Source organism: Lonchura striata, chromosome 1 (assembly GCF_046129695.1).
Source record: "Lonchura striata isolate bLonStr1 chromosome 1, bLonStr1.mat, whole genome shotgun sequence".
Classification (NCBI taxonomy): Eukaryota; Metazoa; Chordata; class Aves; order Passeriformes; family Estrildidae; genus Lonchura; species Lonchura striata.
In genome coordinates, this window is record NC_134603.1 from 90817482 (window position 1) to 90843657 (window position 26176).

The 26176-nt window shown below is 39.8% G+C and overlaps 1 protein-coding gene across 10 annotated transcripts in view; it reads right to left on the reverse strand.

Moving 5' to 3' along the window:
- Positions 1-26176, reverse strand: part of PHACTR1 (phosphatase and actin regulator 1) — a 299599-nt gene that overhangs the window by 43925 nt on the left and 229498 nt on the right. For 8 of the 10 annotated variants that reach the window (XM_021536498.3, XM_021536496.3, XM_021536497.3 and 5 more), the window contains 5 exons: positions 23913-24092; positions 22685-22891; positions 12390-12720; positions 4876-5084; positions 3034-3190 (listed from right to left, as the gene is read on the reverse strand). In XM_021536498.3, the coding sequence (XP_021392173.1) occupies positions 3034-3190; positions 4876-5084; positions 12390-12720; positions 22685-22891; positions 23913-24092 (1084 nt within the window). The remainder of the gene's footprint in view (positions 1-3033; positions 3191-4875; positions 5085-12389; positions 12721-22684; positions 22892-23912; positions 24093-26176) is intronic. The other 2 variants (XM_021536503.3, XM_021536504.3) reach the window with 1 other exon arrangement.

Below are 26176 nucleotides of genomic sequence, written 5' to 3' on the forward strand. Positions count from 1 at the left end.
AGTGGCCTGTTCATGTGGCTGGAATTCATATGATGTGGAATCTCCTACCTTTGCTAGGACATGTTTTGTCACCCTGGGCAAGAAGTTCCATTTTTGCTGGGGTCTGCTTGTGCTGAGCCATGATACAGGACACAGACCAGGGAGTGTGACATTCATGTGAAGTGTTTTATGACAGGCACAAAGAATTTGTCTTGTGGCTGAGTGAACACCAAGGTGGGCCAGGTCCTGCTATAAGATACAGTCCCTGCAGCCTCACCCTTTACAACTGGCCAGGTGTAAGTCAAGGCACTATTCTCCCAGCATGGGAAACAGTAAATTCTGCTCTGGAGTCTCTCTTCCATTTGGCTGATGTAACACTGAAGTCATAACAATTTTCTGGGAATAACAGGAGGTTCAGAGGTTCCAAGCTACATTTAAACAGGATTTGAACAGACCTTTCTAAGCCAAACTGACTCCCAGTGCAACTCTAATAAGGCTGGAGGAACTGCACCTGGGATGATTTTGGTCCCACACAATATGTCAATAGCCAGTCTTAATATGCCTGGATAGAGGCATCTTTGAAAAAGATATTCTCTTTATAGTACTAAATTCTGATCTGCCAAATGTGGCAGCCAATGAGCTCTTCCAAACTAAATACTGTGAGGATTATGCATAAATACTCAAGTATCCTAATCAGCCTCTTGGTAAAAATTAATTGATCCATTACAGACAATAACTATATGCTGAAGTTTTTATTCTGCATTTTTTACTTCTGTAAGTAGCATATGTGATTTGATTGGCTGGATATTTTAAACCCTAGGGGACCATTGGTGGAGCAGTACAAATTCCTCTGAAATCCAAAATTGCCAGCTGCAATTATAGTCTGCATCTAGCATCTTCTCTAAGGACTATAAATGCTTCCCCACTTTAATTTTGCTTAGCATTTGCATCACTGTGTGACAATTACCAAGCAACAGCAAAGGATGAATTCAGTAATAAAGTCTGGACAGTAAGGAAATACTGTCCAAATTGAAATATTATATTTTAATTTAATATTCATCAGTTTGTGCACATGGATATATCATATTTAGATACAGAGCACTGGTAAGACAGGCACCTTTTTTTTTTTTTTGCTGCTGAAATGCCTGTGGCTTCTTACGAAATAGATATGAGCAAAATTGTTTTCTCCTCATATTTCTTTCTTGTTTTCAACTACTCAAAAGAATGAGATACTAAGTTGTAAATAGTAGTAATTAAAAGGTCAGACTGGCAGCTATATCATTCCAGTTAAGGCTTGTGAAATTCTACCATTTTCAGTGATGTTACACTGATATAAAGCAGGAATGAAACAGCACCTTCATTCAGCTCAGCTATTTTTTGAACTCTTACATAAACAGTTTTAGTTATTTGAACTATTAGTGATTGCCCCTAAGTCCTAGCTATATTAGAAGACAGGATCAGGAAGTGTAGCTCAAACTATTAAACTCAGATTAGCAGAGATACAATTGGGAAAACAAAAAAACAACATTATAAGAATATGGGTCTTTGTATATGGCCAAAAATAGTTTCCCTTGTTAAAAAGGCATTTGCTGAAAAAATACTGTTTAGCAAGGAAAAAAGCAGGTTTTGGATAGGTGAAAAATAAAATACTTATAATGAAAAAGATCTGGTGCACAGTGAGCTGTGCAGAATCAGTATTTGTAAATGACACTACTTTCCTTCATCAGCCATAGCTGGAAAACTTCAGAAGGACATAAGTAATTTAGGCAAATGGGTAACACAGTGGAAATGCTGTTCAATGTCATTGCAAGGTCAAGCAGTGAGAGATAAAAATTCTTCAGCTGCTTCAAAAGGGTTCAAATTTAATCATATAAGCACTGAGACCTTGCTGTCCTGTGCTGTTCTTTGGGACCCACAGCTCCAGTGCAGCTATAGTCTAACAAGGTTAGAATAAAGCTGAATAAAGACTGATTTAAAAATCACAGTACCAGCAACAGTGCAGCACCACCTTACGTATTTTGGGTATGTTTGATGAAGCCCCTCAACAAGAATACTGAAAAATTAGACAAGTTTAGAGTAGGCTGAGCATGATCCAGCACAAAACTTTCAAAGACAGTTTGGAAAGGTGTGGTTAGTTTATTCCAAGGAGGTGATAAACAAGGCCATAAAAGAAAAGTAAATAAAATGCTGAAAGTGGTCTTTACCAGGAGCTCCTATTCTTCCTGTCTCCACAACATGGTAGCAGTGTTTCCCCCTTATCCATCCACCCCCAAAATAAAAAATGAAAATGTGCAAGAAAATGCCCAACAACTGGCTGCTCATCTCTTTGTGGTTTTCTCACTGGAGAGCAAGTAAGAGTATTCAGCAGCTCTGTGTACACCAAGTTGACAACATAAGAGGATTCAATTTTTTACAGAAATCATGGCATGCATAGAAGGTTCTTAGACAGTTCTGTCTGACCTCAGTTTAGTAATTCTTGTCAGAAATCCTCCACATTTAATGGCCACCCCTTTATACCCCATGCAATACAGAAAACCCGAACATCTGGTGAGTCACACTGTTATGAAGAAGAAAGTGTCTAGACAGAGTAAATCTGTCCAGGCTGACCCAATGAAGGCAAGTACTGAAGGACTTAAACTATTTTGCATCAGGAAAAGTCTCAGCTGCTCACAGGTGATGCAGTCAGAAGAGAAAATTATACCTGTGACCTTTGGCCAAACTAACAGCTGATAACATGGCACCTACAGCTACAGTCTGAAATGTTATCAAAGCTGAACATTTTCCAATGATGTGCCAAAAAGAACCAAATTCATGTAGCTCATGCTGATACTTAAACAAAGTTCCCATAGAATATGCCAGGAAAATGAAATGGGAGTTACACGGGAAGCTTTATTGGACCAGAAATAAGGAATAGAACATTTTTTTCCCTCTCCATGGCTTTTCCTCTTGAACATTGTAACCAAAATCATCTCAAATGTTTAAAGACTAAAGAAAAAAACTACATCCCACCATATATTTCCAAAAGCAAGAGTTAAAAAAATGTTTGTCTCTTACCTTGTTAGCTTTGTCCCAATCTGCTGCCTAAGTTCAAGCCTCTCTTCATCAGTCTGCATGGGGAGGATGTTCTTTTCCTCCAGCTCTCGCTTGGAAGGCCTGTTGCTTAGTTTGATTGCTAAAGAGTCCTTTCTGCAGAGTTTCCTTGCCAGGGGGCCTGTGGGAGAGAGGAGAGGCTCTGCCAAAAGAGGTGTCATCATTTCATTACAGCATGCACCTGGCAAAGAAGTACTAGCCAGGAGAGGATAGCAGGCTCTCCTTTACACTGGTATGGACTATGGGAAAAGGGATGTCATTAACTTCATGTGCTCAATTAACCTCAATTCCTATCAATAAGAAAAAAGCTGAAATTGGTAGGTATACAGGAAATAGAAATTAATATATTGCTCTATAGAAGGGAATGAAGAAGAAGAGCTTGTTTCAGAATTGCTAGTAGCAATTGTAGCTTTCTCTAGCACAGTATTTCCCCATAATGGGATGAAAAATTCAACCTCAGAATCTGGGCAGGCAGCAGAGCTATAGCATGTGAAAAGAAAGGGGTATCTGAATGTCTCATGTAATGTAATATCAAGACATCCAAGCCAGCACTAGAAGGAATCAGAAGCAGCACAAATATCTATGCACATTACTTAACTGCTTCCAGGGCAGTGGCAGTGGCAAAGACACTAAAAACCAGTGGTGTTTTATGGCTCAAATTTGCTTTCTTAGGCTTGTGTCCAAAGCAGTTTGAGCAAGGAAGACAGACACAGGGAGACACAAACACATGAGAGTTTGTCAGGAGAGTGTGAGATAGTGCAGTTCTGTTCTGTTTTTAGTATAAGAGCAAACACTGCTTAATTTCACTTGCAGGGTAAGGTGGGGTGCTGAGGAGATGAAATATGCCTGTTTTAGAATCTTCTTTTTGTGTGTTTTAAAAGGGATGTTGTTTGATTGTACTGCTTCCAGTTTTCAGAAGAAAAGAAAGGTAAGGGCCTGGAACTTCAATGTCTAGGATGACAAGCAGTTGTCATACATAAAGTACTGTATCTTTTCTTCATGGGACAGTCCTATGATACCACACTAAGGCAGGAATTGGGTTTTCTTACAGAATTCAGGAAGGCCACAGGTCCTTTCCCAGTCTGTAATTGTGATATGGCATCCTGGGTTGGCTACATGATTCTTGTATCCCCAAATATCTGTTCTGTTTATGCTGGATAATAAATTTTGCACCTTTAAGACTTGTTCTGAGAGCGAAGGGGGGAGAGAAGAAGCATAGAGTTTGCTGGGGGAGGGCCACTTGAATATTTCTAGAGGAAACCCCTTTAGAGGTTTTTCTCTCAAAATTGACGTAAACCAGGACATATGTTTATCAATTAACCTCTTCTTATCTGAGCCAAATCCTCAGATTGTGACCCCTTTCAAAGCATGTACCCATTTATGATTCCAAAATGATGCAATATTGGCTATACATAAAAGCTCCGATTCTCTATGTGTGGCACTTATTTCATCCTCCTGAAGTAACTATTGAGATGATCTTGACTTAAAGGCAGGGCTTCTCTTCACCATGGGCATTTGGGAAAGTGAATCCAAAAACCAATTTGTAACTGAACCAATATAAGCCCAAACCTGTCATTTGAATTTAGTCTGAGCACTACTGAGACAAGTATTCATGACTATTAACAAAATATTTATAAATTCAGACTGTTTGTTATTTCAAATTAGCACCCCTATGTAGTCAAGCCCTGAGAGATCCAAAAGCCACAGCCAAGAAAGAAAACACACAGGTCTTATGTTTCCTTTGTGTATTGAGAGTTAGGGGTAAAACTTAAATAAGTGAAAAAGGAAAAATGGAATGAATGTTACTTGTAAATAATGAGTTATCCTCCTCTTCATCTTCCTCTTCTTCCTCTTCCTGCCTTGGATAAAGGCAGGAAGAATCTTCATAGTCAGTTTCATGAGGCACATTTTCTTTATTGTCATCGCATTCGATCACAACAGTTGGCACTTGTCTCATGTCTGGAAGGCCCCCAGGTCCTGTTTTTGTAACACTGTCACTTGTGTGTAAACCAGAGCTGTTGGGGAAGAAAAGCAAATAAATAAGCTAAAGGAAGAAGCTCTATGAAAGACAGAGTTGCTTCTCTCGCTGTATACAGGAAACCAGTGCTCTTTCATCCCTTCTTAAGAAGAAATGAGAACAGAAAGATTTTCAAGACCAGCAAGACATCTAATGGGTCTTAACTGAATACTTATTAGATTTAGGGTACAACATTTATTAGGGAGAGGTAGGACAGCATACAAGCAGAAATACTGTCAGCCAGGACAAAACACTAAAGATCTGTTGCAAATTAATAGTGACCTGCTACTCAGAGTGGTAAGCACCAGCTACTCGGTGGTAAGCATGCCTTCAGCCTGGTGTCTGTGTGACTTTTATGCTGGTGTGCAGGCAGCAAGGAGAAAATGTCTCACCTGAGTGCAACAAGTGGAGTAAGACTGGGAGGAAGTAAGGATGGACTGTAGGGAATAATTGTAGAAAGGCAGAGGGAAAACTAGTGGCTTGCACTAGTGATGAGTGACTTGAGGGATGGCAAGCACACAACTCTTTGATGTGCAGGGGAGTGAGCATGTGAAACTGGGCTTGGAGAAAAGAGACTTTGGGAGGAGGTGAGAGTAACCAGGGAAGAAGCTAAAACCTGAGAGGTTTGTTTGCTAATGGCACAGTTATATATTGGGGGGTGGCCATGATGATATCCCTTGTCCTGCCATAGGTGCTGAAGATCTATCAGAATTGGTGCTAACATTATATTTATTTTGTCACAGGTGTGATTGATTATTTTCAGCATCTTATGAGATTAAGACCTGTAGTGAGGACTCTTACCATCTAGCCATGTCTATGTGTTGAATTCAAAGCCCTTTACCAAATAACATATCAAGTAGGGAAATAGGAACATGAGGAGGTGAAGATCAAAGTCAAACAAAAAGCGAAAGGAAAAATCAGGAACAGAACCATGTTTCCTAACCAGTTTTTATCTAAATAGTTTATGTTACTTTTCCAGTATGAAATCAGAATGAGAGACTGGCAGGCAAAAATTGTGGCAGCTCAGGATTATTTGTGAGATAGCAAAAACTGCCCTTTCTCTGAAGTCCTGGCTGATGCAACAGCTCTGTGAAAAATGGGCAACATTTCCCTGTGGGACACCCTCTCTATGTCAAACTCCAATTTACTTTTCAAAAGAAGACAGGTGTGAAAGCAGACGTGCTGGCCAAGCTGACTTTGAGGCACACAAACTTGTATCTGACAAGTACTGAGAACCCTCAATTCCCTTGAATATTTTAGCCTGAATACCAGAGGTGTTCTGCATCTTGAATAAAATTTATTCTCTTTAAAAGATTTTCTACAGAAATCTACTGAATCTACTATCTTTAACTTGGAACATTTTGCTTTCTTCTAACCCAAAAGTTAGAATGGGCTCTAAAATGGCTGCCAGATAACATTCCAGGGAGTCTTTTAAGAATGTAGTTATAGGGATATAATGCTACTCCAAATATGCTTAGGGATTAAAAAAGAAGAAAAGTCTTCAGATCCTGTGAACAAACCATACCATGCTGTTATCATCATCTTCAGCTTCAAAGAAATATTTTTTTTAAATTCCAACATGTATTATTGCAGGCTAATCAATAATGAGATGCAGAACTTTACTAGATGCCTTGAAGAGAGAAACTCAATTTTCTTAGTGATAGCCCATGTTTTGTATCACAAAGAAAGAAAGATTAATGAAGAACTGGCTTGCAAATTTTAGTATTGGACTTTTCATCAGCTGAATTCTCATAATGAGACATCAACACACTACAGTCTTTAAAAACTTTGAACTAACTTTTCATTTGCTGAAATGCTTTCAGAAGTTTTATATTATGAACTTCATTAAATCTGTTTTCTCTGTAAGCTATTTTTTGAGTAAGTCTTTAAAAGAGGGAAGGAAAAGTCTGGAATCAAAGTTATGAGAAAAAAACATAATATTGTGAAATTCTGTTCACTTTGCTAAAAAAATAGCCAAAACCTTCTAATTGCGCCCACTGGATCATTAATTTAAAACCATACATACACAGAGAGTACGTACAAATGAAAGGAGCAAGCAGTAGTTTAGCATCCAGGACTATTTGGTGCTTCCCTGTTCTGTGAAGGATGGATGTAGCTTATGGATGCATCCTTATGGGTGTGTCCTCTTATGGGTAGCAGATATCAAAGTGATCCATCAATTTAGGTTATCAAGCAGATATAGGATGGCAACAGGATTTACAAGTTACCACAGAGGGTTTTTATTTGAACTAGTGATCAAGAAATAGGCAGCTTCTCATCTCATTGTAAGTTTTCTGAATCATCCACTTTCTTGATAATACTACTTTCTATTTTCAGCCCCTCATTTTTCCTAGTGTTTTGTGTTGTTCTTGATTAAAATCAGCCCTTTCCACAGCAATTTGGCTAAGTCAGCTGTCTAAGCAAAGTGCTTATGAAATACATGCAGTACTGCAGTATACTTAAAAATACAAATCAAGGTCATGGGATTTGTCCATTGTGGGTCATTAGCAAAACTCCTACATGGTCAGGTGATACACCACACAATTTTTTAGCATTATTTACCAAAAAGCACACTATTGTTTCAAAAAGCCCATTTTAAACCAGTTATGTGTTTTGCAACAGAATTAGAGAAAAAAGCTACAGCTAAGCAAGTACTTGTTTTACAAAGAAGATCTTAATGCATGGAGCTGAACAATTCATAGCTCCCTAGAACTTGCAATTACTGCTGCATCACCTGTACATGACCAATACAAAAAAAAAATTTACACCACTATACCTTACAATGGTTCTAGTGATAAAATACTTCAATGAAAAATCACAATTTAAGCATATGAGTAACTCATGGTACAGACAAAATAAAGAAAAAGAAAAAAAGTTAAATACTTCCTCTGAAATCTAGTGGGAAAAACCTGCACACTTTTTGTCTGTTATGCCAGGCCCTTTGATTTTGAAATAGAGGATTACATTTTTATCAGAATGTTTTCAGATTCACAGCACACTTTTCTGTACTTAACACCTAAAACAAAAGATCTGAAAAAACTTCAAACCACCTTATATACGTTTCTACTACAGGAATGTGTGTGAGAAACAGAGAGAAGGCAGGCCTATAAATATTAAGTGTTTCTATCCTTAGGCAACACTTAAGTTTAGACAAGATGCAATTCTGTTGACAAGTCTTATAGAAGATAAATGTTTTCTGACTCAAATATGTTGCGTAAGATTTACAAGACACTGGTGGTAATGTCTAATGCATTTAATTTCATAAATCTACAATCTGCAGCTGAGTTGGGTGTCCCAGAGGAACTGGTCTCACACACAGTCTTTCTGGACACAGTGATTTTTCACTGCTCTGCCACAGAGGCAATTCTAGCCTGGAGTGAGATATTGCCACTTAACAGCTCTTTAGTACTTACACTGAACAAACTGAGGCCTGGATTCATCTGTGCCCGCTCCTGTACATGATCCCACAGAGTAAATGAAATTAATTGTCACCTTTCCAGACAGGCTGAGAATTATACAGGCAAGGCAGAAAATCAGGCTGTTTCAGATAAAGAAACTGCCTCACTAAGTTAAAATTAAAGACACATTTTGGTGTCACAAGAGAGTCTCTAAAGCTTTATAGCCACTGTTTGTGATGCACATCTTTCTTCTCAAATTCATTTCAATTATGAGGATGAAATCTGCGTATTTTGGTGGCAGGGCTTAACAGATTTTCATCAACTCCTAAAAAAAAATATGTCCAAATCTAGAGTTTTGCTTATGCTTGACAAACACTCTTTCACCCTTCGGAATGAAGTGGAAAGTCATTTGCAGTAAGACACAAATTAGCAACAGAGGTTGCATAAAAAAGGTTACATGGAAATTACATATTTCTCTGTTTCAACCTTATCTACCATAAAACTGGTAATTTATCAGGAAAAATTGAGGCAAATTGGCAGCACAAATGACATGTCATAATAGTCATACTATGACAAGGGGCAGATTGCCCTTCTGAGAATAGGTTATGAATAGACATTATGAGTACCAGAAAGTGTTTGCAATCAAAAGCGTTAAGTGCACAAATGAACTTAATGTTCTATAATGTCTGTAATAAAATTGAATAAAAAAATCCAGGAATTAACTGCCATTTAAAGTCATAAGAACAACTGGGACTTGAATAGCTATTGCATGCCTTTTAATGTACCTTAAGACATTAAATTATTAATATGCACTAGATCTAGGTGAGGCAGTTACATGCAATCTCACTCCTGCAGAGGGGAAAACAGAGATAGAGAGACTCACTAACTTTCTCAAGGTCAAAGACAGAAAAATCTGGCTTCCAGGTCTGTACAGAGGGAAATCTCATTTTTCTCTGGAAAGCCTGTGGCTCATTGGCAAAGCACTGATTTCAACTATCATTCTTCAGATGTTGTTAGACTATCTGAATTTCAGAGATCTTATCTGTGTAAGCAAAAGGTCCAGCTTGGTAGAAGAAGGGAAGGTTTTAGCCTTTCATTTTTTGTTCATGTCAGCACTCAAACACCTGGTGAACTGGAGAGTTGTAAGGTCTAAGAAAAGTTTACTGGACAAAATGTGAATTTGATACAGAGTAACTCACCAAATTTAAATGACCTTGAGGAGCTTCCACTTCACCAGGACCAAAGGAAGAAAAGGAAAAATTCCACAAGGAAAATAAAAAATTTAGAGCTGAAACCTGATATGTGCTTGTCTATATGATCATCTCTTATTAAAACCAAAACCCTTTTTAAAATATTCGCCCAAATTACCAGACTTGGCAGCATTATTACTGCAGCACCATGGCAATTATTCTGTAAAGTTGTAGGATACTTTTGACATAATGTCTGAGATCAGAAGATAAAAACCCGTAGTATTCACCAGAAGCTGCCTCAGACGCTTACCAGGCTCTCACATCTCCTCAGGATTGTTGACCCAGCAGTAGTGGCCCAGTACTTTGCTAACTTGCAAGGAACAGCAAAGTGCAGGATGTCTCTCCATATCCTATGCAGGCTACAGATGTGAGCACACTACCAAGCTCCAAACAGAGGAAAGGGATCTAGGATCTTTGCTGTGTTAACAAGCCCTCGAGAGTTTTGGGCTGAAGTGCGCAATGACAAATGCTGCAGTATAATTTAATGCAGATTTTTACAATAAGGGAAAGTAAGTACTGTCAAAAATAGTAGAAAACAGTGGCATTCAGTGCAAATAATTGTCTCACAAGTTAAATAAATATATTTTAAAAATCTGCACAAATCTTCAAGCAAACTCGGCAAATTTATCTAGATCACAATGTGGCTTAAAAAAAGCAAATGAAGAATTTAAGAGCAAGATCAGCTCCACAGAACTGTATATACCTCAATATACTACAAAAATAACAATTGCTGTTGCAGAGGAAATGATCATGACCTATTTTCTCCCTTGTGAATGCAGAAGTTATTGATTTGCTTTGACAAGGAGCGTAAACAAAGTACTCAACACATTAATCCATGATTTAACTAACAGTTAATCAACATAATATTGGCTATTAAATATCTCTCTGCAATATCATGAACTAGGTTTCATTCATTCATTTCAAATGTGAAATATCAGTACACAACCTTTTCTTATTTTCTTCTTATTAATTGCAAAGGAAGCATTTGTTTCACATTGGGACATGAATGTTTGCTTATTCAGTTTTTAACAAGCAGCACAGCTTCAGCTTCAAATTAATAGTTAAGCCCAAACAGCATCACCTTCTTTAAATCAATTAAACATATTTGTAGACATAAACATGATGGATGACTAGAAACTGGAGCATTCATTGCTGTGGGGCAACAGATGCCACAATGAAGTCCTATTCTGAGAGACTGGGCTCAGGATAACAAAGGGCCTTCTGCACACAGTGTGAGCCAGACATTAAGACATCCAACCTAAGCTGGGGATGGCATGGCCAGTGCAGCCCCAAAGGAACCTTTGGGAGACAACAGCTACGCACTGTGCCTGGTGCACTGAATTTTGGGATGGTGTAAAAGCACCAGACCAGCCATGCTGGCAATGTGAGAGGTAAATGAGTAGTCCCTGGGTGGGGCAGTAGGGAACAATGTGGATGCTCTTTCTATCCTACCTCCACAGCTCTTTCACTGATAGGAATAAGAATCTCCTTCATAGCCCTAGTAGTTTTCCTCAGCTGAGAATTCCTCCATGCTGTAGAAACATTAGCCCCAAGATGTAATCACAGATGTGTCACTATTCTGGTACTAAAATAAGCTGGCAGTGTGAGACAGCCTCTGGTCTCCTGACTCTTTTTCAGGCAGTAAGGAGAAAATGCCATCAATAATCCAGTTGTTTCCAATGGTGGAATATAATGAAGGTAGTATTATCAGACAGAAATACTGGAGTAAATCATTAAGCATTTTGTCTGTTAAACCAAATATTTTGACTTCCTGTATAACAGGATGATCTGATGCTTCTAGAACAAGCTGGCTACAAAGCTGTCCTTGGTACTAAATAAAACATGTAATTTTTCATCCATCTTCCCTGTTCTGGGACTTTTTCAGTTTTCCTCTGCAAGGTGAAATAAATTTTCCAAAGCTTGCTGCTGTTGCAGTCTATGAGGGCAACTTGCATTTATACAACATGCCTTCGCTTATTCAGACTACTTGGAGAAACACTCAGAGATACTCATAAGTGACAATAACAAAAAACAGGCATTTCTGATCAAATGTTCTACTTCTTGCCAGATACAAATGGCTAAAAAGGTAGTTGCTATGGAATATTTATTTTAAGATCAAACACATAATTTATTTTAAATTAACTTACATAATCTAAATACTGCATTAAAACCCTTCTAAGTGACTTGTAGGAAGCCCACATAGATTATTTCAAGCTAATTGGTAATACTAATCAGATGTCCTGCTGGAGTGGCACATTGGATTCTAGTTGCTCTTTTATGAATCTTCCTCCCCTTGCATTTAGAAATCCTCCACACAACTGGAGCTCTGCAGTTATGCCTCACAGAACATACTGCAAGCCAGGCATGTCTCATTAAAATCTCCATTGGCTGTATTATCTACCGCCTTGAACAGGACAGTGGGATTCAGGAAATTTGGTCTTTATTCCTTTCTGCCAGAAACTTCTATCAAACAAGTCTGGAAAGGCTCTTCCTCTGCCTCTGTTTCTCCAGAAATAACTCTGCCCTGAAGTTGTTAGACCCCAGAGGAGACACCTCATTCAAGTCCTATGAATGTAACTCAAGCGGCGATATCGATGCTGAGGTTAGCAGGAAACAGCGCACGCCAGTACGGAATGCTAAAAGTTGACCCATTACCTTTCTAGCCTGTGCATGGTCATGGCTAGCGTTTTGTTCAGTTCCTCGATCATCCGGCACCCTGAAGGGTGAATGGGCAGCGTGCTGGACCCAGAAGGAATGTGCTGGCTGTGGCTGCTGTACTGGAGCTGGTGCTGGTGAGCTGCTAACTGGGATGGCAGGACAGTGTGATGCTGCTGGGTCAAAGGCTGCTGGGAGCTCTTCTGCGTGGAATAGGATGAGAGAGAGAGGTCTGGCCCCCCTAAAGGCATGCAAATCATGACTTTCTTTGGAGGTAGTGGAGGTGACAATTTAACTGGCATACAAGGCAGTTTCACAGGAGCGCCAGGATCTAAAAGAAAGAAAGAGAGCACTGGTGTTAATTTTCGTATCAGTAAGAAGGAGATGAGAGTATCTGCCTGGGTGAGCAGGTACTGAGGCTGCTACTTAACATGGGAGAGAGCACACCTTCCCTGTTGTGACAGACAACACCTACTGTATGCTCAGCATGGTTTCCAGAAAAAACACTGTTGTTTTGCAGCACTCCTGAGTCCCACAAAAAAACATCCCAGGGCTGTGCATGTCCCTTAATAAACACATTAAGCAATTCTTAACAAGGCTTGTGGCACACTTTAAAGCCCTAATCCTCCAACATAACCCTGTGAGGTAGGTGCAACTTCTTCCACTCAACAGGAACACAAATCGGGGGAGAGCAATTAGGGTGAGAGCAATTCAGTGTCTGAAGTTACAGGATGACTCACCACCATCACTGCCAGAGTAAAAGCTCAGGGATTCCTGATCCACCTCAGCCACTGGAGTACAATTACTAAAAGTCATACTTCTTATAGCTTTGTAATATGCAAAACATCTCGTGTAAAAACTACATTATAGGGCAAAGGAGAAAAGAAATAAGGTTTGAATACTAAACAGGACATGTTTGGAAAAATGGAGGGTACATGAGGAGAAAAGTTAAAGGGCACTAGATTGTTAGGACTAATGTATTCTTTTACAGAAGTGACAGGCATTTTTCTCTGGACTCAAGCACTGAATTTTACCTTTTTAACTCTACTTAAAATATTCACTGAAACCCATAGTTGATCAGCCAGGAAATGACTTCACTGACTTCAACGAGAAATCAGTGAGAGGTCTACAAGCAAACCCCTCTTCCAGAACTCAACTGCAGAATGCAGATTTTTGAAGTTGCACTGTGAAATACTTTTAGAAGGGAAAAGAAATAACATGAGGGCTAGTAGTTGCCAAGACAGATGAGGGAAATGGTCACAAACCATACTAAGAGTGAAAGAGAGAGAAAATATATACACTGTAAGCAACACAACAACTCTGAGTTTGTCTCTAGGGGGATGGCCAGGCCCTTTCCAGCCTGAAATACTGCATATATTTGTCTCTGCAATGTAACTCTCTGGGTGAGGCTTGCATGACCTTTGGTCTCTTGCTGCTTCTGTCCACTCCTCTTGCTACAGCATGGTAGGGGAATTGAGGGTCAGAATCTTCTTTTGACCTGAATTCCAAAGGTCATCACTATTCTGAGTGTTATCAGATTTCTGTAGTCCTTTTCCTGACTATACAAACTGGTTCATTTTAGTTTAAACTATCCTTCCCAACATTCTTTCCTTAATTCTTTCCTTCTTCCTGGCCTGTTCTGAATATTGCCTGTTCTTCTATCCCTTCTATCCTTCTTCTATAGCCAGGGGACAAAAGGGTGATATCAGAACTAGCAAGCAGTAACACTTCTGGCAAATGATTACAGATAGTAAGGTGAAAAAAGACCATGAGCCAAGTTCAGATATGTCTCTTGAGTTATTTTAGTGCCAGTCACATCTTCCACAGAATCCACTTCATATTAGTGGTTTTGCTATGCTAGGAACAACACATTGACAGTGCAAGCCTTCCCCCTCTTCAGAGTGTTTATAGGCTAACAACAGAGGGGTCCAAGGGAGTACAAATGTGCTGGTTTTGGCTGAGGTAGTTAATTTTCTTCATGGTGTCTCGTATGGGGCTGTTTTGTATTTGTGCACAGAGCCAAGGCCTTCTCTGCCTTTTGAACTGCAACACTATTGAAAAACCTGGGATTCGTGGGAAGCCAGGACAGGTGATCCCAAGTGACCAAAGGGGTATTCCAGACCATATGGCATCATGCTCAGCATGTCAAGCTGGGGAGAAGGAGGAAGGGGGGGATGTTTGAAGTGATGGTGTTTGTCTTCCCAAGTAGCCATTACAGGTGATGGGGCCCTGCCCTCCTGGAGATGGGTGAACACCTGCCTGCTCATGGGAAGCAAATGAACAAATTCTTTGTTTCACTTTGCTTGTGTGCATGGCTTTTGCTTTCCCTATTGAACTGTCTTTATCTCAACTCATTCATTTTCTCACTTTTACCCTTCTGATTCTCTTCCCAATCCCACTGGTGGGGGAGTGAGTGGCTGAGTGGGACTTGGCTGCTGGCTGGGGTTACATCACCATGTAGGGACATGGAGAGAAAGTGGCCTTTCCACACTGCAGAGATGAAGAGCAATAGAGAATAGAATCCAAGTCTTTTGCCTTTCAATATAACATTAAATCCACTTAACGTGTTGTCTCTTCCACGCAAAAAAAAGAGCCATTCTTCTGATGGCTCTACCAAGGCTGAAATTTAACTGATTTTGCCAAAGCAGTAAAAGAAAAAAAGAAAACAAAACAACCACATTTGGGATTTTCTATTCAAGCACACAAAGGTTTTACAGTCACCTTGTTTTTCTTACAAACATGTTATTTGCATACATTTCCTCTGTGTATCCTGCATAAAAGAACATACTCTTCAATTAATGGTAAATAAAAGAAAGAGTAAAGATTAAATTGTATAGAGCCCTGAGAATAAAGCTCCTATGGGATTTGTAGTAAAAAAAGTGTATTTTTCACACATTTATGCTTCAGGCAATTTTACTTCTAGAGTTTGTTTTGAATTACAAAGACTACACTAAGATCTGCACTTCCATTTTGATAAATACAGGTTGGTTTTCTTTTCCTTTTCTCAGGCTCATGGCCTGAGCAACCACGTCAATTAAAGTCTTCATTTAACAGTGCCTGTGCCTGGATGCTCCATTACACTGTGACAGCCATCCTTAATGGTGAATTCAAAGAGATCCCAACTGCAAGCATCTCTGTCTTTTGACAAAAGGATAACTGCAAGTATAATTTTTCTGCTTTTTGTGATCCTGAAGATCAGAGCAATGTAGTTTAGGTATAAAGCAAACAGGAATCCTTCCTTCTTTCTTCTAAATACAGAGAAAATTTATTTTCTCATGCAAGTGTTCATGCAGTAGAGTTGTGGTGCAGGCACTGCAGCTCTGGAATTGCACAAGAGAAGAAGTCTGGCTTAATTATCCTGAGTAGCCACATATTCTTTCCATCATGAATCAGACATGCACACACTGGTTTGACTCTGCATAACAAAGGTCCATAGACCTTCAGTTTCCACTTTAATTTAAACAAATGCTTCACATCAACATGTTTTCAATGGTGCCAGTGCTGGGTGACTCCACTGGACACCTGCCAAAAATTTTGCCCATTATTTTTAATGTCCTCATTCAGGATGACTGTGTTACACCCAGGTTCTTGAGCTTGTCTGAATATGATCCTAATATCAAAACAGACTCTTGGAAATGGATCAGAGACATTTAGTCTACTTGTCTGCTCTTCATCTTCAGGAGAATTCTATTTGTTTAAATAAAAAGGTTAAAAGGAGAATGACTACAATGGGAAGAGAGTTCAATCCATTTGCTGGGAAATGTGACTGTTATCTTCACTGACACCAGTAATGGAGACCCTGGTACAGCAAGTTTTAATGTGTGGTCTGATCAGTGACTACACCGAACAAGTGAGGCCTTGCCCAAATCCATGTGCTCTGGGCACGCTGTTGGAGACTGTGCTACCATCACCTACACTAAAGGACAGAACAACTTCTCCCTGCATGTAAGAGTGAGGTGACTGAGTTTTACAGTTCTTTCCTCTGTTTGTTTTAATTTCACAATGTACATGATTTATGAACCAGGGGTGGTAACAATTATGGTCTCCCACATGGAATATACATCAGACATGGGCATCTGTAGATGAGTAAGAAGTTGGTCAAGGGAAATAAGAACAAGGAATCTATGATAAGTGTCTTCTCAGTGAAACACTACCAGAGTATTAAATCATTGCACAAAGCACTCGTAACTAAAAATAAGAAAACTGTGTGGAGCCAGGTGAGCAAGTCTGATTAATCTCTTCTGGCTGAGGTTTTTCATGCTCAAGAGAATAATGAGCAATTTTGCAAGATGTTGTTTCCCAGTGGGGTTGTGACCACTCAGTGCTGTGTAATAACTTTGATGTTAGAGTTGATGAAAAAGACATCAACCTCTCCACTCCTGATAACAATCAATTGCTTAAAAGACAGTTGTGGATGCCACAATATTTGCTACACATCAGACCTTTGACAAGCAGGCCATCCCTTACCCTTTACATACAGATCATTTTGCTAACATCTATAATTACTGTATTTCTTTTGGGGCTTTCATGAGATAAATATATATTTATTTGTTGCACAGATTTGTTACTATATGGTGCTTCTGAAGTGTTACTGGTACACTGGAGCTGTGCACCATATACACCAAGTCTGATACTTCTTAGTCACTGAACATGGCTGGAGAATTGGTCGGCACACATGGAAGACACAGCTGCTGCAGATTGGTGCTAGGAACTTCTGGTTGTATGGAAGCAAATCTTGCTGCAGCAGGGGTTGTAGAAAGGCTTATTAAAATCTTCAAATTCTGCCCCAGCTCAACTACTGCATGGAGAAAGAGGACATGCCTGGGGATCCTGGGCTTGTGGCAGAGCTGGCTGTGTTTGCCATACTGCCAGTGGCAGAAATGCTCTTTCTTGACTCCTTGCCAAATATAAGCCACCGCTGTACCCTGACAGCAAGAAAGGACAGCAGACTCCTGGGTGGTGCAAGAAGAAATACAGCCAGGAGATCTAAGGATACTTCTATTGATAGAAGGATCCCCTTCTATTCACCAGTCCTTAGACTGTATCTAGACTACTGTGCAAGTTTAGTATCCACCAGAAGAGATATCAAAAAACCAGAATGACTCAAGCACAGGGTCACTGCAGTGGCTGAGGGCTAGGGCACCTGAAGTGTGTTCAGCTTGTAGGGGGAACACTTAAGAGCAGCCTCCCAGTACCTACAAGTTATCAATAAGGTTATACTCTTCAGTTGTGTGTGGTGGGAGGAGGAAAGACAGTGGACAAAAGCGAAGAGGTTCAAGACTGGATTATAAGGAAAGTGTCTTCACTGCCATGAGAAGACGCAGTTAGGCAGGTTGTACAGCTGGTATTCTCTGAAGTTTTCAAGACTGAGCTAGTCAAAGGCCTGAGCAACCTGGTCTGATCCCATACTTGGCTCTGCCTTGAGCAGGAGGTTGGATTAAAGACCTGCTGAGGTTTTTTCCTCACCTGAATGACTTATACTGTGACCTTTGCTGTACTATATACAACTACAAGTAATGCAATTGTCATAAAGTTAATGAGATAATCTTTAAATGCCTTCCAAATAATTAGTTCTGTAAAATAATGTGCAAAAAACTCCCCAAAACCAACAAACAGGGCAAAAACCAGTGTGGCCTGTTGAGGAAGTTCCATGGAATGATGTGCCTGATATTTACCATTTGGACAAGTAGGTTTTGCTTTTTCAGGTCTTCTCTCCTGTAATCACTTGTGCCTAAGTGGTGAGAGTCTCTTTTCTTGTTTCAATGAGTTTTTGACAAGTCATAAACTGTTTTCAAAGGTTTGCCATGCATCTCCTGCTGGCTACAGCAAAATCTGCAGTCATGTCTTTTCGGGAAGATTTGAGACAGAAATTCTTTGCTGTTCTTCTGTACCACATATAGATTCAAGATTCAGGTTGAATTTGGAGAACAAAAGCAAGGCATGATTAGCCCTAAAGGTTGAAAAGTACAGCTCTGCAGGAATTCCTGTGCAGGGCCTTTAAAAGAGTTTCACAGATGAGAAGATTTCCTGATGCCTGTATGTGATAGGTACTCCTCTCCAGGAAGAAGCACAGAGACAAATTACAGAGAGAAAAACTGCACCAGGGTCCAGTTTCCATGAGAACCTGGTGAAGAACTTATTTTTCTCTGCTGCTTCTCCCTTGACACACAGTGAGAGAACTGTCCATTTTCTCCATGTGAATGTAACCTCCCTTCATGAATGTAGCCTGCCAGAGCAGGCAGCTGGAGGTAACATCACTGTGGAGGAAGCTTCTGGATATGTCTTGAGCTCATCTACACAGGAGTCTTCTGATACATATGTGACTACTGCATTCTAAAATACTCCAGAGTATTTATTGGATAAATCGTAGCTGCAAAAGCTTTTACAAAGGTCACGAATAGCCAGCTGTGTTGTGCCAAGGCACTAGGACCCCAGGCATTCATGTTCTCAAACCTCATTCTTGTCTTGTCTGCATTGTCAGAAGCAACTTTTGAGGACTTTTAAAATTTCCTACCCTGTTAAATGTTTGCCTCTAATTATAAATTAGTTCTGACTCTACACAGACATAACTATTAAATAGAATAGATAAGTGGCTAGATATAACCAAAGCTATACCCTCTTCTAATATTAGGCTAAAGTTTGGCTCAAACAGACTCAGGTGCTCCTGAGATCCCATCTTAATGGCACATATTTTGTTCTCTGGTGTTTTAGGAGCTTTATGGGTTACTGGTGATTCAGTAGGAAAATGTCTAATTAATTTCAGAAAACATTATCTGCACTGGTGAAAATTAACAGCTTATTGAATCAAGATCAAAGGGAACTTTACAACACTGGAGTCTATCAAATCAGACATGCCTAGTCTTCCTGTCACTTGACCATTAAAGATTTTCTGATAAGCTGGGGACTTGAACACCAGAACCCAAATTAAATTTGGTCCCAGGTGATTATTTCAACTCTTCCTAAATCTTCAGTGGAGGAGGCTAGAAGTATCCTAAATGCATGGGTTCTGCACATGAATATCAGAGAAATGAAACAATGAAAGAAATTCTAATGAATATTGCCTAATACTAATCAGTTTAATCCTAATCATGTTTGAAAACCAGTAGAAGGCTCACCAGGAGGTCACTGGCCAACAACATATGCAGTGAAACAGCAGTAACAAAACAGTTAAGGCTCATGTTTTTCTCCTAGAGTTGCTTGTCTTCCAGGGCTACACAAGCACTTCCACACCCTGTGCTGTGACAAGGATGTTCCCTGTGGAAGCAGCACCATAAAGACCACAGGACATGGCATGAGGAAAGGCTTGGAGCATCTTCTGTAGTGGCATTGGTACCACTCCCAGTGGCTGCCCTGCAGTCTGCTCTTGGCTCTGGCCCTGTTTCTATATTGTCCCTTCCCTACAGAGCCTCAGCCTTGAGAAGAAGCATGCCAAAGCTGTGTGATTTATATTTGCTAGAGGCAATTCTGTCTTCCTTCCACCTTTAAAATTGATTTTTTTTCTCTTTTTATTCTCCACAAAATTAAATGTACTCTTATGTGTTTATTTAGGTATGCTCTTTTATGTGCATTTCTTATCAATTGAAAGGCCAATCTTTGTCTTGGCACAGGTGGATAGATATTTGAGATGGTTCAAAATGCTTTCAGAGGAAAGGAATGTTTCCTTTCCATTTCTAAAACCTGTAATAGGTTCTTTGTCTAGCCCTGCAAGTCAGTCTGCCTGACTTTTTGAAGAACTTTGGAATATTTTCACAGCAAGAGGTGGTCTGACTTTTATCCCTCAAGGTTTGTATTTAAAATATTTTTTACTTTTTTTTTTTGCCTCTATGTCTGTATGCATTTTTTAAATATGTCTGTAGAAAACATGTTTCTATTAAATAGATACACTTATGTACACATGTACATCTATCTACTTATAGATATATATATGTAGACAGAAGTTGAGTTGCTTCTGCCTTTTCACATGTGTACCTGAACCCTTCACAGGGTCACATCTCCTCTCATAGTCTCTTGAACAGAGCTACCAGACCATTAAACCTCTGTCACTGTCCACTAGCCATGCCTGGTATATCTTAATTTTCCCTTCAATCTTCTCAAAAAGTCTTCAGTAGAAGAATGTGTATGCAGCAAAAAATGCAAAGCTTTCATTTTGAATGCCAAAATTCAGATTTTGCTTGTTTTCTCACTCACAAGTGGAGGATGTCTCTGGAGTAATTAGAAAAAGAATAGCATTAATTCTGTTTCTCACTGAGGAGAATGCTTCATTAGGATTGATTGCTCATTTCCAAAGATTGTACATGGCTAATATAATTACCACTGGAGAACACAAGGCACTGAGCAACACTTATATGCTTCGGACCACCAAAGTAAATGGACCCTTAAGAACAAGCTGAATACTTTTATTTATAAGGAATGTATAAGTGAGGGTTTTGATTCCAGCAGGAATACTGTCAAATAAATTATGGCTGTATGACTAAATTTGAGTCAATGTTCCTTTATCCTGAATGTGCATGTATATGTATGTACAAGAGTCTATCTAGATGCACATACCAAGACTTTATATAGGACTAGATGAGACATCACTGAAGGCCACCACAAAGTTAGAGGAGTAACAGTTCTGTTCCACTTTCATTAGAAAGTCATCACCATCAAGCAACTCACTTATGTTGATAATATGAACCTGATTCTACTTCATGCAGAAAAACCAAAACTACTCCAGAAGCCCTCATCCTTTGATTCTTCTGTTATCTCTTACAAAAGAATGGCTTATGAATCAAGGACCTTTCTCCTATACTATTCCTATATTTTTATTTCTTCTATGTTGGCCTCATTTCTGAACAACTTCTTATAATTGGGACAGAGTTTTATGGGAGATCATAGGAAGCTGGTTTTGTCCTTAGGTGAAGCCATGAATACTGCTACCTGGCCTTGCAGGCTGCAAGACTGCCCATTCAGTTTGTAGCAAAGGCCAAAACATTAACCATTATGTGCAGATTTTAACAGGTAAGAAAGTAAAGAGATTTCACATAAAATGTACAAAACAGGACAAAAAAGTGTGGTCATCCAAACAGAAACATGAAGAGACTACGTAGAGATGAGAGAAAACCGGAACATATTCTTTCCTAATGAGCTCTTTCCTGATATAGATAATAGATCTGAATAAAATGGGTATTAACTGTCTGGAAAAAAAAAAATCTACAATACATAAATGTGGGCAGAGCATTTCTCACATCAATTCTGAAAATATCAGGGCAGGATTAACACAAGATCAACCCAGGCGGAAGACTGGTAGCTGCCCCATTACAAAGATGAACCACATCTCATATTCAGCACAGGATTTTGAGGTGCTGCCTGCTGTGCAGCAGCTGCAATTATGAGCAGACTGCTCAAAAGAAAAGGTGCAGGCAAGCGTTTAGGGAATCTATTTTGGTCAGCATTAATATAGCCATCCTTTGCTTCAGCAGTCAAAATGAGAGAGTGGGAGGAGAAGACACACCCACCCTCCTTCCACATCCACCTAGAACTTTGAATCCCAAAGAGCTTGGACACTTGTGAAAACATGTGAAACACAAAACAGCCCGTGTTGTTTACTGTTGCTACCTTCCATGTAGTGAGAGATAAACTGCAGCATAAAGCACAGGACATCAAAATCCTGGTCAATGGGAATTGGAGCTGTACTCACCAGTGGGAGGGGATTAGTCAGAGCAGGGGTGGAAAGGGGGAACAGTTTAGCAGAGAATGTAAGTACTGAAGCAAAATGGCAAGAAGTCATGGAACAGAATTACCTGTGTAAGGATCGGGGGTGTAAGTAAAAGACAAACATGGAAAGATACAAGGTGTGTGAAGGGGGACCTGCCCATATGGCAGTTGAGGGGACAAGCAACAAATGGCAAAAGGAGAAATCAAAACTCTCCCTTTCCCCTCAACTCTCATGCCTTTCCTCATTAAGGGCATTTAAAGATATCCTTGTATTTTCCTGATACTTCCTTTCCTATCAAAGCACATCCTGCAATTTCAGTGGTGATGGTAAATCTTGATGAATGAGGAGGGTTAGGAAATGCCACAGCAGTCTTAGGCAATTACAGCTGAGAGGGGAAGTGCCCCTGGAGCAACCTTGATGAAGGTGCAGTCTGAAGATTTCATGATCCCTGCCCTAGGTACAGCACATACATCACCAGCACACACAACAAGTGCAAACAGCATTACAGAAAGAGGAAGAACACTGAGAACCTTGCTACAAAGGAGGCTTTTCCTATAATGGAAACGGTGGGGCTGAGGGTCCAGGAATACCTACTTACCAGTTAAGTGGCTGGCAATCCTGGCAATAGGTTTAGGAGGCAGGGCAGGGGGCTGTTTGAGGAGGGACAACTGTTTCACTGGGGTGTCCTCATGGTCTCCAGGGAAAGCAGCAGATTTTTTGGGGGGAAGTAGCAGGACTGGCTTAGCTGTAGGATCTTGGGACAGGAGGACGCCGGATTCATTGGATGTGGGGCTCTCTTCAGACACTGGAGGACACAACCACATCATAGACGCAACAATGTTACGAGCAAAGCAGCAGCAGATACAGCCGAAGTCACACAAGAAAAGCAGCACAGCAATGCAGATTAGGAATGACTCATAGATTTCACTCAAACATTGTATAACGTAGAAAAGAGGAAAGAAGAAATAAAGTAAAAGAGAAAGAGTAACACACAACAGCCAAAATTTCCGTTATTTCTGACAGAAGCCAGCTCCCCCATGTCAGGCTGGGATGGACTCCCACATCTGGAACACAAATTAGGTTTTATAATGTCATGTCTCTGATGGTCTGTCACCACAGCTTGCCTAGGACCAGATATGTTAGCAGCTGGTCTGTACACTTACCCTGTTAAAAGTAAAAAGCACCTCACGGGGCCTATTCTCTTTCGAAAAGTGCTGCATAGCTGCACAAGATCATGGATGACAACTTCTACTGCTCCCTTTTCCTCACTTGACCTTTGTCCACAACTCTCAGCAGCATAACCTGATGCAGAAAGAGCAGCTAACCTAGATGCAGAGCATTGCAGTCTCTCTGCACAGGCTGGGGAAGAAGAGCAGCCAGCCTTACCCAGGGTAGGGCAGCTGACTGTACCAGTTACTGACAGATGTGTGGTGTGAACACTACAGAGCACCACGTGGCACATAGAGGGCACAGTGCTGTACCCCAGGGCTCAAAACCATTGCAAGCTTTCTGCTCTAGAGCTCATTAGTACGTCTGAGATGTAGACAGAGAGCTGGAAACCTACTTTTACATGTTCACAAAGTGCAGGGGTTTTGCCTCACTCTGAGAGAGGTTACTTGCTTAGAAGTAGAGGCTACTTCTACATCAAGTTAATCAAAATTTCTCATGGAGCATTCAGTGACAATCTCTACACTGTTACTTCCTTCTACACCAGAAGACCTTCATTTAGCCCAGGATTTCTCAGGGCTAAACATCAAATACCAGAAGTAAAAAACTGGCTTCAAACAGCTTAGAGGAGCTACACCATAACATAAACAAGAAGTTACCTGTCCCATCCATGATCTCTGTGGTTGGGAGCACCTCATACGAGCAGGATTCCACAGATGCTGGGACTGACTCCAGTTCTGCTAGGGCTGGCAGGGACACCTGGCTGGAGCTCAGCCCAGAGCCCAGAGGCTGCCCATTCTCCAAAGCTCCTTCTTCATTTGGTATGGAAAGTTCCCCATCTGTTCATAGTCGGAGGAAAGAATAGCAAAAAAAGAGACATAAATAACATGCAGAATTTAAGATGAAATCTATCTCCATTAGATTGTTTTCAAATGAGGAATCTGGACTGAGATCTTCTATATACACACACACTGGGTTTATGTGGAAAGATTTTGATAGCAGGGGTCCACATGGGTGACTTCTGTCAGTAGCTGTCAGAAGTTTTCCCAATGTCTGATGGAACCAGTTCCAAGCTGGACCCACTGCTGGCCAAGGCTGACCCTATCAGTGATGGTGGCAGCACCTCTGGGGTAACATATAATTTAAGTCAAAAATCTGTATTGAGCTTTTGCTCTACCCTGGAATGATCATTATGAACCATGGTCTAAATTGGTTGATTCCTGACTACCCTTGACCCACACGTACATGCAGTCCCATCCAATGCAAAAAAAAAAAAAAAAAAAAAAAGAAAAAAAAAAAAATGTTTTCCCTCTCTCTGTTGAATCTGGGCAGTCAGGAATGGTAGTAGACAGGAACTAAAGAATATTAGTACATACTGTATATAATACTTTAATATTATTAACAAGAATTATTATCTTTCCCTACACAAACTTTTATGCTATAAGGGACACAAGCTGAATCACAGGGATATGTCCCTATTTTACATACAAATAACTACATTTTATGTAAGGAAGAGAATAGTTTTTGTATTTGCTTCATGTAAGGCCTTGATACTGGGATAGATCAGGTTCCATTTAGAAAGCCTGTTTTTATAGTTACTAATAATATCTCCTCTATCTGAGAAAAATTTCTGTGACAGCAGCTGGCATTTACTTTCCTATCAAATACCACTTCACATTAGAAATAATAAAGAGCAGAAGAAAGGATTTAGATTATTCTCTATAGTGTCAACCTGCATGATTTTTATCTCCGAACTTGTTAAGCACAGCACTCTGGTACCTGGAGGCAATGACTACATGGACATCACAATTAGAGCTTTATAAAGCAAAGTGTTCAGCCCCTATGGTTACAAATGGAAGCCTGAAAATATAACTGAAATGTGACCTGTAAAACTAAAAACCAGCAGGCAAATATGCAGAACTTGATTTTACTAACCTTTTAAATTACTTCTAAAAATGAAACTCAGGATTTCAGAATATGCTTTTAGATTTTTGGGCACCACTGATTAGTCATATTACTGCTCAATATACTGAGTGGAGAAGTACATCAGCCAAATAAGAGCACATTTTCCCCTCATAGGGCTAACAAACCACTTTGGAAAACAATACTGAAAAGATAAAAAGGTCTCATTTTGGTGCTATATACAACAATTAACAAGTCTGAAAATACATTAGCTGATAAGTACTCAGAATTATGTTTCTGCCATTTAAAGCTTCTCTACAGCAAGTAAAGATGATCTCCTGTTTATTTAAGAATTATTATAAATACCAAGGTCTTGACTTTCTTGGTTTCATTGGAGGATTTTTGGAGACCAGAGAGCTATTATGGTAGTGCAGTCACATCATACAAGACTGAAACCTGACCCATGGCTTTGAGAAATCAACTGAGCTGGCTAAAAGGTGGCAACATGAATTAAAGCTAAAGGCTCGGGCCAAGTGTTTGTAGCACAGCCTCCTTTCTAACTGCTGTGGCCATTCTGTACAAAGCTGTTTACTTCCCTAGGAAGCAAAAATCAAAAAAACAATACAGCCAGTATTTAAGCTGCACATTTTTTACTTAGCTATCTAGATAGAAATGCTATGTTTTCTGTGTTGGCTCTGTCTCTCTTTTTTTTTTTGTTTTTTTTTAATGCACATGTTTACACATGTTTGGGATAAGGATTAATGTTCTCTCAGTCACCTAGTTTCATGAAAGAGTGTAAATGTTATGTAGAGCATCTGCTTCTTGAATGAAAGGCAGTGACTGTGTCCAGCAATATATTCCTTAATTCAATGCATTAATTCAGACTAAATTTGACTGTAACTATGAGAAAAGTATGCATGACAAACCCAGTAATGTTTGCTTTTTGGAGGGACAACTACACATTCTTCATGAAATGAGATGCCTATTGTAATATGTTGAACATCCTGAAATCCTACTGTCT